The following is a 17,031-nucleotide window of genomic DNA, read 5'->3' as shown; positions in this document are numbered from 1 at the left end:
TTTGAACAATTGTGCACTGCGTATATTATGAACCACTATTTGATTAGGACGACTCTTTGGGACTAATTTTACAACTAAACTCGGAGAAGTAAATTTAAAAAGCGTATACAAGGACGTCAAACTTTTATAACATTGTATACAAAAAAATTGTTTACGTCTAAGACAAAGTAGTACTCATAAATGTGAATAAATGGTTAGTTTTATTTCTTTCGATATTCGTAAAAATGAACAATGTAATAACAGGTACATTTAATACGGGTGAATATCATGGGTATAATGTCAAATATTCTCCTTTCAGTAAGCATTTATTAGCTTGTGCAGCGTCTCAAAATTATGGAATTACAGGTAAGGCTTTTGAAATCTATTTCTGTGCTATATAAATATAAGTAATCACAGAGAGATTTATGGGAATGAATCTTAGATTAGAATATTTGTTCATAAAATATGTATTTAAATGTGGAAATGAAACTGGTACTAAAGTATTTGTATTTCATTAAAGCAAATAATTTTTAAAAAAAAAATCAGATACCTTTCTATGTATAATATTGTAATGATTTTTTTCTATTTTAAATAATTGGGGCGTAATTTTAAAGCTGCTGATTTTTTTAAAGGTTTTATTATTCTGGCATATTTATTCCAGAATTTTATCATTTGGTTTTAACAAAGATTTAACCTGCCTTTTTTTCCATCAAATTAAATTGTAATAAATATATTCTGAAGAAGAAATTGCTATCTATTGTTTTGTTTTAATGACAAATTGATTATAAAATAAATTTTATATATAATAATTTGCATAATTTTATTCTTTGTGAAGGTTTATTAAAAAAAATACATCGTCATCATTTCAGTAATCTTTGCATTCAGGTGTTATATTCATTCCTCTTAAATTAATTAAAAAATTAAATTAGATATGAATTAAAAAAATAGATGCATTTAATTGCATTACTTTTAAAATATGGATAATAGTTACAGTTATTATTCCATAGTGCTTCTTATTAAGGAATAGAACTTTACTTTTTAAAACCTTTTGCTTTCAGAAGAAGCTCTTTGATTTATTTAATTTAATAGTAATAAATATTTTTTTAGTATACATTGTAATATGGTAATATAAATAATATTGGTACTAATATGTTAAATGAATGCTAACAATTGCAAAAAATTGCATGCTATGCACTTTTGTAACTAATGTTTGCTACTGGCATGCACATATCTAAATATTTATTAACTATTTGACATTTGGCGTTCAACCGATTCGCCTGTTTAAATGCTCATTAAAAATTTCAGTTAAATAATTTATGTAACTTATCTTTTACTAGCTTCTTCTTCAGAATAGTTTTAAGCTTTTGTTAGTCATATAATTCACTCGTACTGTTAGGTACTTGTCAGTTGTAATGATGACCAAAGAATGGCTCGAAAGAATAAAATTAAATATTTATGACTTTAAAGTACCACTTTATGCAGTGCTCATCATGAAAGTATCCTGCTGTCAGTTCATGGTAAGTACAATGAAAGGAACCAGTGATAGCTAGTGGATGGAAGTTGAAAATTCCAGACAATTTCCACTAGTCTTGGAAAGATCATGTGCTATGATCACTATCTTTCATGGGCCTAGAACTAAAATGTAGTATTATAGTCATCACTTCTGAAACAAAAAGAGTAAGTGTAGAGTTGTTTTGATGTAATTCAGACTATGAAATATGAGCTTAGGTCTCAAAAGAAATCTATTTAGCCAGTACTGGCTCTTGTGCCAAAAATCCCCAACAAACAAAAGAAATCTACTGTTCAGTTGTGTAAAAAGAACAACTGTCTGAATGATAAATTGGGTAACAAATCACTTTAAACACTTGAAAGTTGGCAGGTGTTTATTACTTGGTTAGTAGATTTCTTCTTTAAATATGATTAAATACATTTGGAAAAATTTAGTGTTTTTTTATTCATAGAAAGCATTTATCTGAACATTACTGATTTATCCGAGTTAAACTGATTTTTATATTAGCTATCCAAGTTACTAAATATGTGCTAGTCATCTTGTCAAAGTGTAAAATTGGTTGCTGTTAAGATTTTAAATTATGTTTTGTAATATTTATTACATAATAGCTGGAACCCGGCACGTTACAGCCACACAGTGGAAATGATTTTGGAAATGTCATTTGAATAGCTATCTTTTTTTAATTAGGAATGATATTTTCTTATGAACAATGAATGAATTCATTTAATTTGAATGATATATAAAGGAAAAGTATAAATAATAGTTATTCTATTTTTATTTTTATATTTTATTATTCAAGTGCTTTAGAGTAGGCAATATTTTTTTTATTTTTCCGTCTTCAGCAAAAACAAATAAATTTCTTGGCTGTCCGACTCATGAGCATCCAATATACAACTGGCCATGTGAAAAACCTGGTTTTTCTAGGTTCATTCTGCACACTTGGAAGTGATTGACCTTGCGCCTTCTTGATAGTCATCAAGAATGCAAGTCGAATAGGGAATTGCAGTCATATGAAATCAAAAGGCATGTTGGTGGGGAATGAGAATGCGTGGAATGTGCACATCTTCTCCATTCAGCTCTCCGTTAAATATGATTACCTTGATTATTCCTACATGTTTGGTCTTCTGATTCTGATGTGTGTGATTGGGTAGCACATAAACGTTGTTTTCGATTTTTGTCGCATGTTGATCTTGAGATTCTGAAGCATGTGAATTTGGAATTCGTAAATGATCTGCTTCATTACTCTCTTGTCATTCCTCATTAGTTTGAGAAGCTTGAATTTCCTTATTTTTAAGTACTGAGTGCTAAATGTATTAAATGACAAATGTTTGGGAACTTTTTTTTTTTTTTTGTTAAAGCAATTAACATGCTAAACACTTGTTTAACAGAAATATTGTTTGTTGATTCACTAAATAAATAGAAAAATTACTGTATGCATTAGAAAATTTCTGTTATATATATAACTTACCTTGTTTCGGCATCAATAATACTAATTCTATTCTGTATGTGTGAAATAAAATCTGAATAATATGCGTGGTTGGCCACAGCCAAAGTATTGTGCCCATTGAATGACAATATCTTGTGTAGATGATTATTCATTAACAAGAAGAAAAAAAAAAAATTAGCACTTGCACTAAATATTTTGGATTTCATTTCACTTACATTGATTGACATCACTCGTAATATTATTTTGTTTGATATATGATACTCCATGAACTCCAAGTGACATGTGCTGTTTGTCTTTTGCCAGTTATCAATTTTAAAATAACGTTGAATAATAGAAATATATGAAATGATATGTTTGTAAATGTTATCTTGTTCAAAATAAATAACAATTGTAATATGCCTATAAACTAATAATTGTACTATGCCTATAACCTTCGCGCAAGTGCAAGCAATAAATTGGCAAAGTTTTATCGTGATTGGATGAATAGTATGGAAGTGCATAAAATATGAACAAATAAAAATTCATTTTTATATATTAGATGTAATGATTTTCTACAGGGTATGTAGTATCATGAAAAGTGCTGAAATTTGAATACCTCTTTAAAGCATTTTAAAAGTACTTAATTTTGGGAAGAAGTTCCTTAAAAAAATGCTCAATTTTTTCAAGAAGGGCAAATAGAGCATTTTGTTTTGTTTTGTACCCTTACACATTGAATGTGATAATTTGAAAGCTTGGTCCTTAAAGCATGTTTACTGGATATATCAAGAAAGAAAACCAAGGAAAAGGAAGAATTTGGACAATGATTTCAGAGTGAAATTAATCTTGGTATGGGTATTTTTTTACCAAGCACATCAAAATCATGCCAATTGTTTAAAATGCCATCTTGGATGGTTACCAGACATGGTAACATATGATAATTAGAGTTGCAATTAAACATTGTCACAGTTACATTTGACAAGAAATTACCCCAAAATATTTCAACTTTAGTGATTGTTCATTGATTTCAAATTTAGCCTGATTTCGCATATCTCTTATAGGAGATTATATGGCCAGGAAATGGTGTAATTGTTTAATTACAAATGCAGAAACATTAAAAAAATGTATAATTGGTAGTTGTGATTCTTTTAAATAATGAATCTTAATTTTTCAGGGCGAGGACGTTTGTTTATTTTGGATGTTAATTATAGCAAACAAGTGACTGTTGCAGGGACCAAGGACTGGCCTGAAGGCTTGTTTGATGTTACTTGGAGTGAAGTAAATCCTCAACTTGTTGTTACAAGTTGTGGTGATGGTAGTATTCAAATATGGGATATCTATGTATCTCCAGTAAGTCCTTTTTTGAATTCAGTAATTGTCTTTAAGAAAAGATTGTGTATTAAAATTTTTAATTACTATATTAGTATTACAGCAGTGATGCAGATCCTTTTTATATACTATAGTCATTCATTTAAACAGAGAAAGTTACCGAAAAAATAATTGTACAGCAAATGTTTTATAATGAATGCTGTTTACTGCCTGAGGAAGAAAGTTATGGTAAACAATAAGATTGATGTAATGATTAGATAATGTTGACTTTTTGCTTAATGTTAAAGAACATGAGGTGGTTGGAAAATAGTTTGTACTGGGGCTCTAGAAAAACATTAGAAACCCAATTTCAAATAAAAATTCAATATCGACACTAAATGCTTTTTTTTTTCAATCAGTAATTTAGGAAAAAATTTTTTAGATTAAATACAACTAAGCTGTAATAGTTGTCTAAAATGTAGTGAAATTTTTACTGAGATTGTATAGTGTTCCTAAATCTAATAAAAAAATTTCAAGTTTTTTTCATACAAATGTGATTTATTATGACTGTTATAAAGTTGCCTTTACATAAACATATAACCTAATTTCATTAAGAATTTTAACCATTTGTTTTCCCAAAATGTGAGATCATTGATTTATCATTTGTTTAATCTAGCTTTAAACATTTGTTTATTATAAAATAAAATAAAAAAAAAAACCTTTAAATTATGGCTTTTGATTTTATTTCTTGACTAAAATGAAAATCTATTTTAGCCATGTGTAGAAGCACTCTAAGACTGTAGCATAATAAGACATGAAACCCTTGTAGCTTCACTGAAATTATAATAATAATAAAAAAGAATTGCTCTAATTGCTACAGATTACATTAAAATAAAGCAATTTTAAAATGACAGAAAAATAGAATTCCATTTCAAAGGAGTTTATATCTATAATATTTGTAATGAATCATCTTTTTATATTTTTGTTTCTTTTCCAGGATCCAGTTTCAGTGTACAAAATTCACAACAAAGAAGTAAGTGCTTAAATTCATTCATGAAATACTTGACTTTGTACTTGGATATAATAGGCTTTTCCCACATGTAATTTTAAAAGAAAAAAAAAGTACTAATTCTATAATATTATTCAGTTAAACTGAACTCCTCCAAATAGCATTCCATTTATTCAAGTCTTTCCTGTTAAACCAAGCTTCGGACTATTTAATTTATAGTTATGTGTTCTTTTGTGAAGTTACAGGTGAAATATTTTTAGAATTGGGCAAGGGATTATTTATTTCAACTGTACAGTTTACTTTTACTATTTTAAGTTAATTTTTACTATTTTTAAGGTCCTTTTAGAACTCAAAAGTTATTAAAAGCAGAATAATTTGACACTGGAAGAGTAAAAATTAACCAAAATATGGATTAAAAAAAAAAAAACTTTTAAGACTACTTTTTGTTGCTTTGTATCATTGTAGTGCCAACTTTCTAGATTGATTTTATATGTTAGTTAAACATTTAAATTAATTATAAAGAATAAAATAAATTCTAGCTGAATATTAAATTCCTTGCAAATTTTATGCTTTGTAATAAAAGAAATTATTTTTTTATGTATATAGGTATATTCCGTAGAATGGAATCCTCAAAATTCATACACTTATATTTTATCAGCATCATGGGATCATACAGTAAAATTGGTATGTTAATGATTTTTTATAGCTTTTTTTTATTGTCATAAATAGTTGTGCAATGCTACTTTTAATACTTTGCAAGAAGACTGCAATAAAAGTTTGGGAGGGGGATTTTAAAGTCAGGCTGTAAACTGGCATAATCTAATAATTTGTTCACACTTACTATAGCAGCAGTTATTTGCAATTACTGAATTTATGCTTTACATATTATATTAATATACGAGGGAAATTGCACATACTTTAAATTGTTAAAATTTTTGGGTAATTGGTGAAATTTACTGATTAAATATTAACCTCTAATGCATCAATAAAAAAAAATCATACTGTTTGTATTTATTTTTTGTTATTTATATATCTGTTTACTTTAATAATGAATATTCAGTTTATTGAAATTGAATTTATATAGCAATTAAATTAACATTATTATGGATTCCACCACTACTACGAAGTCCGTAAAGTCACTGGGTTTGCCTGTAATTAGTGAAAAGAATCAGCAGGCCTCAATAGAAACTAATGATGATATATATTTTGCACAAAGACACTAATACAAAGACGACAAATATGTATAGCCGAGACGAACATACAGCCTAACACTAAAACAGACAGTAGCCCACAAGTAATAATTCAGTAGTAACAATGATCACAACACACAAAGCAGCCATACAGAATTCAGTAGGAGAGGGAATCTTCATAGCTTCACTCTATGGTCTCTCCAAGTGGCTGTAATTCTCTCCTGTCTCCATTCTTTAGCTGTATCCAGCTGCTGACACACTACTACATGACTGGCTACTCTTCACAGGACTCAATGCTGCTTCCAAAATAAACAACAGGACTCAACACACATCTCAGCTCAGTAACCATTTGAGCTCCACACATCGGTGGCACCACTACTAAGTCGGACTATACTGCCTTTGCTTCATTTGCTCTTGATGAGTCGTTTAACGACTCCGACTGTCTACGATTCATTGCAGTTTGGGATTGCCGGTCTTTTAGAGTTCCTGGGAGGTAGGCCGAGAAGGTTCTCGGACCAATCAGGCATATCTCAATTCCTATTGGATGGATCGATAAAATTCTCGAAGTTTCTGGTAATTTCTATTTTGTCGCCAAGTTCTGAGATCACTGACCTGGCACCCAACAAGGCTCACTGTAAAACGGTCTTTCTTACTATAAAACTATTCAAACTAGGGAAGCAACATTCCAGATTTGTAACAATATTTTAAAAATATTTTTTTGTTGTTGCCTGCTTTAATCTTATTCTAGTTATTTCATTATAAAGTTTGTTTATAGAATTTATTTTAGTATTAAGTTAGCTGACATAATCTGTTTTATTTATCATTATTTTTATTAACAGATAAGAGAAGATAGCCATCAAATTAGATAGTAAGTTTATGAATGACAAGTGTATTATAGTATTAAAAAGGATTCAAAACATTCTATTATAATAAGGATATCTCTTCCTACAAGTGATTTTTTTGCCTTTTAAACAGCCAGAAGATAATATCTGACATCTTGCACAACTACTTTTGGACATTTTCTTATCTTCCTTTTATTAGCTGTGAATGGATAGATTAGTTGCTATTAAATGATGGAGTAGAACACTAGAATACAATGATTGGCCATATGATTAAAGTAGAGGGTGGTTATTTCAGTTTGGAAGTAAATCCCTAATTGTTTCAATTTTTATGATTCAGCATCTGCAAGGAAAGAGTTAAAAGGAATACATTTTTACAACTGGTTAATTTTTGATTATTTTTTACAATAGTACAAAAAGAATGTGAAGTATGAATTTAAGTTCTCGTCTGTATGAAGAGTATGTTACTAGATGCTAAATTTTTTTAAATTCAGTTTTCAATGTGTATATTTTTTCTCTTATTCTAAAAGTAATTCTAATTGTCTTATGCTTGCTTAGTTCTTTACAAAGTAATTTGCCCATTTCTATTCAAATTGACTGTGTTTTCAATGTTAGGCTTTTTTTAAGGAAGGGCGAATCAAGATGCACTTTTCCCTTTAAAAATAAATCTTCATTTTAACACTCACAAATATATATGTACATTGTATTGTATTGTTACATATTTTGTCCATCAGTTTTTACCGTTTGCATGCCCCCCCCCCCTCCCAATTCGAAAGAATTTTTTTAAGCAATAGTATTACAATTTTTTTCGAAGAATTCTTCTACTAAATCTGTGAAATTGTAATGATTAGGTTAAATCTGAGAATAGCTAGATTGTCTTATCTGTGTGAATACGACAATTTAGAAAGATTAAACAGATTAATGAGATTTGACTTATGATCTTGGCTTCAAAATTGTTAATCTGTATCAAATTTTGAATCCGGTTAGTTAATAGAAAAAGGAATTGTTTGGAAATGTATATTAGATTTTCTTTAGTGTATTAGAAATTTCGATGTTAAATGTTGGTTATTGTAGAAATATGCAGGAAAGTTGAGAATATAATACTTATATTTATTATGACTTGAAAGCTATCAAATTATATTGAACTGCATCATATTCAATAAACTTACCTTGCATAATTGGTAGAAATTCTCTGTTTTGGAGGATGAGGTTGTGTTTGTTAATATTTTTTTATGCATATGTTCTGTTATCTAATTAATAAACAAAAAGGAAAGGAAGGAGTAATAAATATTAAAAGTTTAATCGTTGAAATTTATCTTTTTTTTTTTCTTTCCAGTGGGATCCTTTTGCTGCAAAAGGAGTGTCATCCTTTGTCGAGCATACTGATCAAGTTTATGAAGCATGTTGGTCTCCTCATTGTGTGGAAGTGTTTTCCTCAGTTTCAGGTAAGTTTAACAAAGTGTTTAACTTTTTGCAGATAAATCTGAATTAAAAAAATACTATATCTTCAGTAAATTTTATTATTTTATTTGTGTGCATTAAAGTGTGAGTTTTTGGAGGTATAGCAATGAATTAAAGGAGTTTCAAGTGTTTAGATCCAGTGAACCTTTATTTGAATTCTTTAAGTTATTCTTGTTACTGTTGAAATCCTTCTTTTGAAATTTTTAGAAGGTATTTTATCCAATTCCAGACTGTAGTTAAAATGTTGAGCTTAAAGTGATATTGATTGTGAAGAAAGCAAAAAGAAGTTTTAAGTATCAGTACATGAAGTGCTAAGTTATTTGCCAAAATTTATGTTTGTTGCTATTTAAAAATTTTTTTTCTCCAATTTTAAAATTTTTGTAGGTATTAAAAATTACTTTATAATTTATATATATGTATATAATATGCAAAACATATAGAATGCCTTATATTTTCATAGTAAAAAAGTATTTAAATTAATAACTATATTATTTTTTTTATATGTATGAAAGTCCAAAATTTAAATTTAATATTAGAAGCTCAAAATTTATTAACTCATAATTTCAAAATGAATTGACCTAGACTAATGAGATTTGGTTTTTGAGAATAACTTTTGATGTAGTTTTGAAATTTGATGAGAAAAAGAATTGCAATTGGGAAAATTTTGTTTCAATATATACACGGCTCCATATCAAATTTTTAATTAAAATATCTTTAAGCATACAGTAATTCTTGCTAACATTTTAAAATAATTCATTTTGATTACCTATAATATAATATCAAAATGATTATGTCTTTGTAGAAGTTTTTTGCAATTGGTTGCCTTGACAGCATAGTTTTCAGCTGCAATAAAATATTGATAATAACAGGCTTTATTGGTTTCAGATAATCAAAATTTTATCATTGCACTGATTTCTTGATTCCTTTAAAAGTGTTTGAAGTGTTGAATATTCTATATAATAATTCAGCATTGATTACATCAGGTTTCTTTATTGCTTTTCTGAACATATAAAAGATAACTCCAAAATTATTATATGAATCTTATTACCTTCTATTTGTTTATTAAACTCTTAAAAAATTATTTTAAGTTAATTGCAAATAAATCATACAATTAATTATGGAAATATATAAATTATTACTATATTTTAATATTTCACAATTGACTATTTTATATTTCTTAAATTGTCATTTTCAGCCGTTAAAATTTTGAATGATTAAGATATTTTCCATTAATTACACTTGTTAAAATATAATTTAGAATTGATATTATTTTAAGGGATGATATAAATGTGGATAATTAAAATGTACTGCTGAAAAATGCCATGGAATTTATATGGCTATGTTTATGGTATATATTATTGCTAATAATTTGTTGCTTTTTTAATTTTTATTGCAATAAACTGCTTCAAAAAAATTTTGCTGTTGCAAACCTTACATTTGTCTTATAATTATCTAATGTACTTTAGTAAGACATTTTTTATTGTATTCTTTCGATTGCATTAAGAAATAAGAATGCATCAAGATTGTTTTGAACAAGCATTATAAGTATGGCAAAAACATTTTTTTCAAAGCTAATATTTCATTGTCAAGAATTTATAGCTTCTTCAAAATTGAAGTTGACTCATTTTATTCAATTTAGGTGATAGAACACTCAGATTGTGGGATATTAGAACTCCAGCTCGTGCTTATGCCTGCTATCCTCATGAAACAGAAGTTTTATGCTGTGACTGGAGTAAACTGAATTCAGTAAGGCTTTGTTTTGTTCTGATGTGATAATGTTATATTCTGTAATTTGATAACATAATTCTGTAATTTTAACAGTTTAGAATCTCGGCAGTGAGTATTTTCGTTTTTAAACAATGTAGTAATGTGGTTTTTAATTTTAAGTTATTTATTTCACATTAATGAATATGAAAAAAAGAAATATTCGTTACTCTACTATAGAGTCTTGTAACTGTTAGTTTTAAAGGAATAAATATGCTCCATTTTACTATAACAATTGATAGCAAAATGAATATTATTTTCAGAGTTGGTTTGAATTGAATTCTCTATGAATGAAAAATTAAATATTAAAATGTTTTTATTGTGAAATATTTTAGCTTCTTTAACTATATACACATTGCTATTGTTGTTTTTTGCAATTATGAATATTTTGAAATATGGGAAAATAGTGAAATAACAGATTTGTCTTATATCCAATATTTATGTGATAAATGACTTAAAACTTATAATTATATTAATTTGATACTTTTAAATACATGATTTATCTGTGAGCATGTGCATACAAGAGATAAAAATGTTTCCGTATTTTTGTAGTTAGACTTTCCTTGGTTAAAGTTAAATTTTAAAAATTTAATTAGATAGTATAAATATATCTAACTCTTACTATTAAATATATTCAAGATACATTTCAATTGGACAGGTTTTTTGAACAAAAAAAGTAATAACTATATTTTTTAAATAATAATTCACCTGTTTTGGTTCCAGAAGAAGAAAAAATGTTAAGTCTTGTGTTTTATCAAACACCTGGTGTGCACAGGAAATTGTCTTGGCTATCAAAATGTTTAAACAAGTCTCTTGAGTCACATATATCCTCTTGATAAATTATATTTTATTTTATAATCATAATTTGGAATCATGAGATTTTTCTGATGACATTTTTGTAGCCTGAAACATATTAACATTGCAATCAAATGGAAGAAATTTTTAACATTAATAGACTTATTTTAAATAGTGCCAGACATTAAAAGAAAAATCGAAATTGCATTTACAAATCTTAAATGGCCACAGACATTAATATAAGGCTATGTGAAATCTAGCATTTATAGTTAGAACTGAACTTTAACTGATTTTTTTTAAATGCGTAGTGCAATTAAATTAATGCGTTTCACAATTTGTGAGAAAACATGTTCACATGTTAACATCATAATACTTTTATTGATTAATATATTATCTAAAAGTTGTTACATGCATGATGCAATTATTGTCTAAAGTGTTCAACTAGGCAGACAATCAAATTGAGAGTTACCAGACATGAGTCACTTGTGTCTTGAATGATTGGTGTTTACCAAAAAAGTTTTTAAGATTTTAATTAAAAATTTTTTTAAAGTTTTGCCAATAATTTTGTGTCATTTTAAAGTTTAAAAAGGGAAGCATGCTGGTTTTATTTTTATATAATATTATAGTAATTTTAATAAAATTAAAAATTCTTGTTAAATATATTAACATAAGCAACTGTTAAACATATTTAGTATATTTTTAAGCACTTATTGCAATAATTTTCACTGTTTTATTAAGTTGAATTTATATTCTTGCACATTGTGACAATATATTTTTGTATATGAATATCATTGCTGTGTGATAAAGTTCAAATTTATTAATACAATATAGTTAAATTGGGCTTAACACTTTTTTTTACCATGACTCATGCCTGATGTTAGGACCTCTATCTTATGAGCCTTTCAGGGAAGGGGGAAAAAGACTATCAAATTTAGATGATTCAATGCAATTAGGTAGTAGGTGTGGACCAAGGTAAATCATGCACCAATCCACATGTTAAGACATTTTTATTCTACAATATCATAAGATAAAGTTTGAAATTCCCTTTAATTAGTATTTTATATGATTTTATTGCTTGTTAAGTTTTGAATACTAATAATAAATATGTTATTATTACGTTTAATTTTTGCTTTATAATGTAAATAGTAATCCTGAAATAACTAGGTGTAGTTTCTCAAAGGTTTGTAAAAAAACTTTATTAAATCTTGTGCAATTATGTGTAATTTGTGTATAAAATAATGAAATCTATACTTCATTAAATCTGCTGTCACTGTGAAGAATTTTCAACCTCCTTTCATCTTTGTGTGCTTCATGTTGTTACTTTTTGTGTTTGTTTCATGCAGTCTGTTCACTGTTTTTGTGTTTTGAAATTTTGTATTTCTGAATAATTTTTATGTGCTTTAAATATTCATAAAGTGTTTTTTTTTTTTTTTTTTTATTACTCTAGGATGTAATAGCTACAGGTACCACAGATGGAAGAATATTTGAATGGGATGTCAGAAAAATGTTGGATCCTCTTTTTGTTCTCTCTGGGCATGAATATGCAATAAGACAGTTAAAAGTAAGATTATCTGTTTAGCAGTTTCTGTTTTTTAAATGTAATATGTTATTTCTCATGAAAAAAATTAATTTTTCTTCTTTTCATTTCTGACAGTTTTCTCCATTTGAACGTGGAAGATTAGCTTCAGTAAGCTATGATTTTACTACGAGGTATGTTCTTTCTTTCAAGTAATTTTTAGTATATTCTAATTAAAGAAATATATTTTATTCATTTTCTATTGAATTTTTGTAAAAAGATCAGATTTATATAATTATTCCTGCTGCATTATTGACAATCTGTATCTGTATAAAAAAAGAGAGCCAATATATAAACCTATCAATTATGAAATTTATCACCTGTAACTCAGAAAACTAATAAAGGGAAGATAAATTAATAACCTCATTGTAAAATATAAGTGTAATTGATAGAACTTTGAGAAAAAGTTTTCATATTTTATTCTGAAGTAGCATACAATTGTGTAATATTGTAAAATGTGGGGAGAAATATTGGGAATAGTGTAAAATATAAGACTCTTATTATATTGATCGATATTTGATTCTAATGTACGATGTTATGTAGTTTTCCAGAGTCCCCCCCCCCCTAACTAATTAGTTCCATATTCTGTAAATATTCCCAAATTAATTATGCTATTTATTAATATATGAATAAGTTAAATTTTTTGGTATATTTCTTGATTGAATTCCTTGACTAAAAAAAAAAAAAAAAAAGCTGAACTAACAGGATTAAATATATTTATTTGGTCTTTGTATTTGTTGTTTGCTGTTGCATTTTGAATAAAATTTATTCACAAGAAATTTTCTTGTTCAAGTGATGAGAAATACAGTGCAAAAGAGCAAGACAAATAAAATTTGACTTACAGTTTTAACTTCAAAATTATAAATCTGTATCAAATTTTGAACCAGAATTTCTTTTCTATATCTTGTGTATCTATATGCTCTGGTTTCTCTTCAACATCGTGCTAATCTTATGTATCTATATTTGATCTTCTGTGTCTTTTGTGAGATATTAGCTTTATTAGGGAATTGTAAGAAAGTTTCAGAAAAATTCTCCTGTTTATTGCAGTAATTACATGTTAAAAATACTAAAACAATTAACTGATAAGTCTGAATATTTCAATATATAAGTGCTATACTGAATATAGATATGAATATCTGTATAGATATGAATGTTCTATATGATATGAATGTTCTATATAGATATGAATATCTGTATATTAGGAACTTGAAAAATATTTTTCACAGGCAATCCTTCATTTTTCTATTTAAAAAAAAATACCTTTTTAGTATATAGTATTTCAGTATTCATTATAAGATATATAAGGAAATGTATTATTTAATGCTAAATAGTGAATAAAGAAATAAATAAAAAAATATTCGCAGAAATAAAAGCTGTTTTTTTTTTAAATGATTTTTTCATATCTACCTTTTTGTTTACAGTTATTTAATAATTGGAATGTAAAAATCATTATGAATGTTTTCAAAATCCCACTCATATCATGATAATTTCTTAATAAGAGAAGCATCGTTTCTTGTACTATCAGTTTTAGTTCAATTTATAATAACATAAGATATATACGAGATAATGAATTTATGGACAGTTTTTTTTTCATATTTTCCAATGCTTAAATAGTAAAAGTGAAAAAATAAGCCATCAAGATTTAATAATTTGTTGTGATGTAATAAATAATTCAATTAAATTAAACTTCTGTTTATTTTTCATATGTTAAACAATTGATTATTTTATATAATCTTCCAAATGATTTTATTTTATTGAAAAGTTGTTTCTGATCAACTGTATTAATGCTATTCAATATTTCAAAATAGATGAATATATAAAGCAGAGCTAAAATACTAAATTCAGAAGGGGGGGGGGGATTAGCACAACATAGCATGTTTTCATTGGTTATTTAATAAGGTGTTTTCTTGTTCCCTGTTTTCGTTTTTTATTATTTAGTTAAAAAAAATTAATGATTTGTTTTAGATTTTGGAATTGGAATGTGGCACATGCTCTGCAAGTCCACAAAGAGCACTCTGAATTTGTATATGGATTAGATTTTAGTCCCATGAGGCGCAATGAAGTAAGTAATAATTCTTTTTAAAAGTCAGATTATTTGCATTTTCAAAATAGTTGGATAGTTGTTTTCTATAAACAATGGACTGTAAGTATATTTTTATCTAAGCAGATTTTTTTTTCCTTGTATGATTTTATTTAAGAGATATTTAAAGAAATTTCTAATGTTCTAAGTAGATTTCTTTCAATATGTATCCAAATATGATAGATATTCCATAGACAATCCTGCTATGACGTTTTAATTCCAATCTTATTCAATTATATTTTGAAATTTCATTAATATGATTGTATATTAGCATTACATTTTAAATTAAAATTTATATCAGTTACGCTTTAGGTACTTACAAAGCCACAAAATGTACTCTCATTGAACTTAATGTGAATGAAACAGCAAATTAGCCTAAGAAATCATTCCTCTTCAATGTTTCAAAAACATATAGCTGATTTATCATATATGGTTCTCTTATTATAATCTTTTTACTCTTGGATACTTTTACATCCAGACATCTTGCATTATTAAGAGATAGAAAATATGCAGGTTCCCTTAAATTATTTTAGATAAAATCAATTTTATGGAATGTAAAACTAACTTTTAAACATCACATATATTAACAAAAAATGTCATCAGTTATATTTTTCAAATACTTAATAACTATACATTTAAAACCTTTTCATGGAAAGGGGATTTGAGTATTAACATTAAATGATGAAAAGTTTCAAAAATATAAGAGGTGACAAATTTTTTTGGATGAGTTTTTTTTTTTTTTTTTTAACTATCACAAAATTGTTTAGTTTTTAGCATTTACATTTGAAACATATGTTTTATATATGTATATATCTATAATGTACATTTTGAAATTTAACTATACATCTCTAATGAAATATGTGATAGTTTTAAAATTTCTTTATTTTACTTCTAGAAAAAAATGTTAAAAACAAACAAATTTTTGTAATTGAATCCTGAACTGATTTTTCAGTTAAATGATATTTGATTTGAATAACCTTAAGTATAATTTTCAATTCTTGCTATCACTTAGCTAATATTCTTAAACAAAATGTATTCAAATGCAAACCACTTTCAGGCTAGACTTGATGTTTTCTAGCTTTTCCTGGTCATTGATACATATTATATTCTTGGTATTTTATTCTTGATATATATATTCTTGGTATTATATTGATACTTATTATATTCTTGATGGTATAGGTGTGCGAATGTATCATGTGGCTAATAAGAAATTTTGAGAAATTCTAATTTGTAAAAAATGTTTTTTTTTTTATTGCCAACTGCAAAAATGTGATTTTTATTGTTCCATTATTGCTATAGAGGGAAAGGAAAAACTGTAACTTAGCCTCAAATAAAATGTCCTGTAATCCCCTCTTCCATTCATATCATAAATAGTATTCTAGTGCATTATATTTATTAAATATAAAACACTATTGTTAAATATTTTGAACATTTTTATTAATATATTTCTGATCTTTTTTTAGGCAATTGATTGTGCTTGGGACTCCTTACTTTGCATCTACAATGATAGAACCTAGAAAACTATATTAACCTAGAAGATTTTTAAATATTTTTGTATGATTTGTATATAATCGTAAACTCTTGTAATAAACCCTCATTTTGTACTTTAAAATATATTACTTTTTTTTATTCACACTTGAGATATAAGTGCAGAAAGAAAGTATTTGTCAAGTATAAGGTGTTGTAATAAAACTTCTTTAAAATTAATTTGGCAATATGAAGTGCTTGTTTTTTTTAAGTTTGTTGGATAATTATAATAATGGAAATAATGCATGGTAATTGAATAACAAATAATAATAATGATAATAACTATAAGAATTGAATAACAAGGCTTCAAATAAGATAAACTTTATAAAATAATTTTTTTGTTGTGATTAGTAATATTTTGGATTCTATCTAATTAATTTATTAATAATAATACCTCATATGGAAAGCAAAAAGTGAATAACTAAGATTTGAAATAGCATGTCTGGAATTTCATGTTTACTCTTAAAGCTGTTGACATCAGAGAATGCATAAGATCTTTATTGGTACATTCTATAACATATTGAATCTTTAACTTGTGAGAAAGAAAAAGGTTTTTGATATTTAAAGCAT

The 17,031-nt window shown here is 26.6% G+C and overlaps 1 protein-coding gene across 1 annotated transcript; it reads left to right on the top strand.

Moving 5' to 3' along the window:
- The first annotated feature begins 79 nt into the window (after window positions 1–79).
- On the top strand, window positions 80–16,649 carry LOC129975193 (peroxisomal targeting signal 2 receptor-like). Its single transcript, XM_056088176.1, has 10 exons — window positions 80–345; window positions 4,087–4,262; window positions 5,218–5,253; window positions 5,836–5,913; window positions 8,595–8,703; window positions 10,359–10,465; window positions 12,726–12,839; window positions 12,933–12,988; window positions 14,820–14,916; window positions 16,398–16,649. The coding sequence occupies exons 1-10, from the start codon at window positions 225–227 to the stop codon at window positions 16,449–16,451; spliced, it is 948 nt and encodes a 315-aa protein (XP_055944151.1). The 5' UTR covers window positions 80–224; the 3' UTR covers window positions 16,452–16,649.
- Window positions 16,650–17,031: the final 382 nt, after the last annotated feature.

This window comes from Argiope bruennichi, chromosome 7, assembly GCF_947563725.1.
Source record: "Argiope bruennichi chromosome 7, qqArgBrue1.1, whole genome shotgun sequence".
NCBI classification, from domain to species: domain Eukaryota; kingdom Metazoa; phylum Arthropoda; class Arachnida; order Araneae; family Araneidae; genus Argiope; species Argiope bruennichi.
Note: the sequence above shows the minus strand (reverse complement) of the source record. Positions and strands in the feature narration are given on the sequence as shown.

Coding starts and splice junctions, on each gene's coding strand:
- LOC129975193 (XM_056088176.1), top strand. CDS start 225: ATGAACAATGTAATAACAGGTACATTTAATACGGGTGAATATCATGGG. Junction 346..4,086: donor TCAAAATTATGGAATTACAG/GTAAGGCTTTTG, acceptor TTAATTTTTCAG/GGCGAGGACGTTTGTTTATT. Junction 12,989..14,819: donor AGCTATGATTTTACTACGAG/GTATGTTCTTTC, acceptor GATTTGTTTTAG/ATTTTGGAATTGGAATGTGG.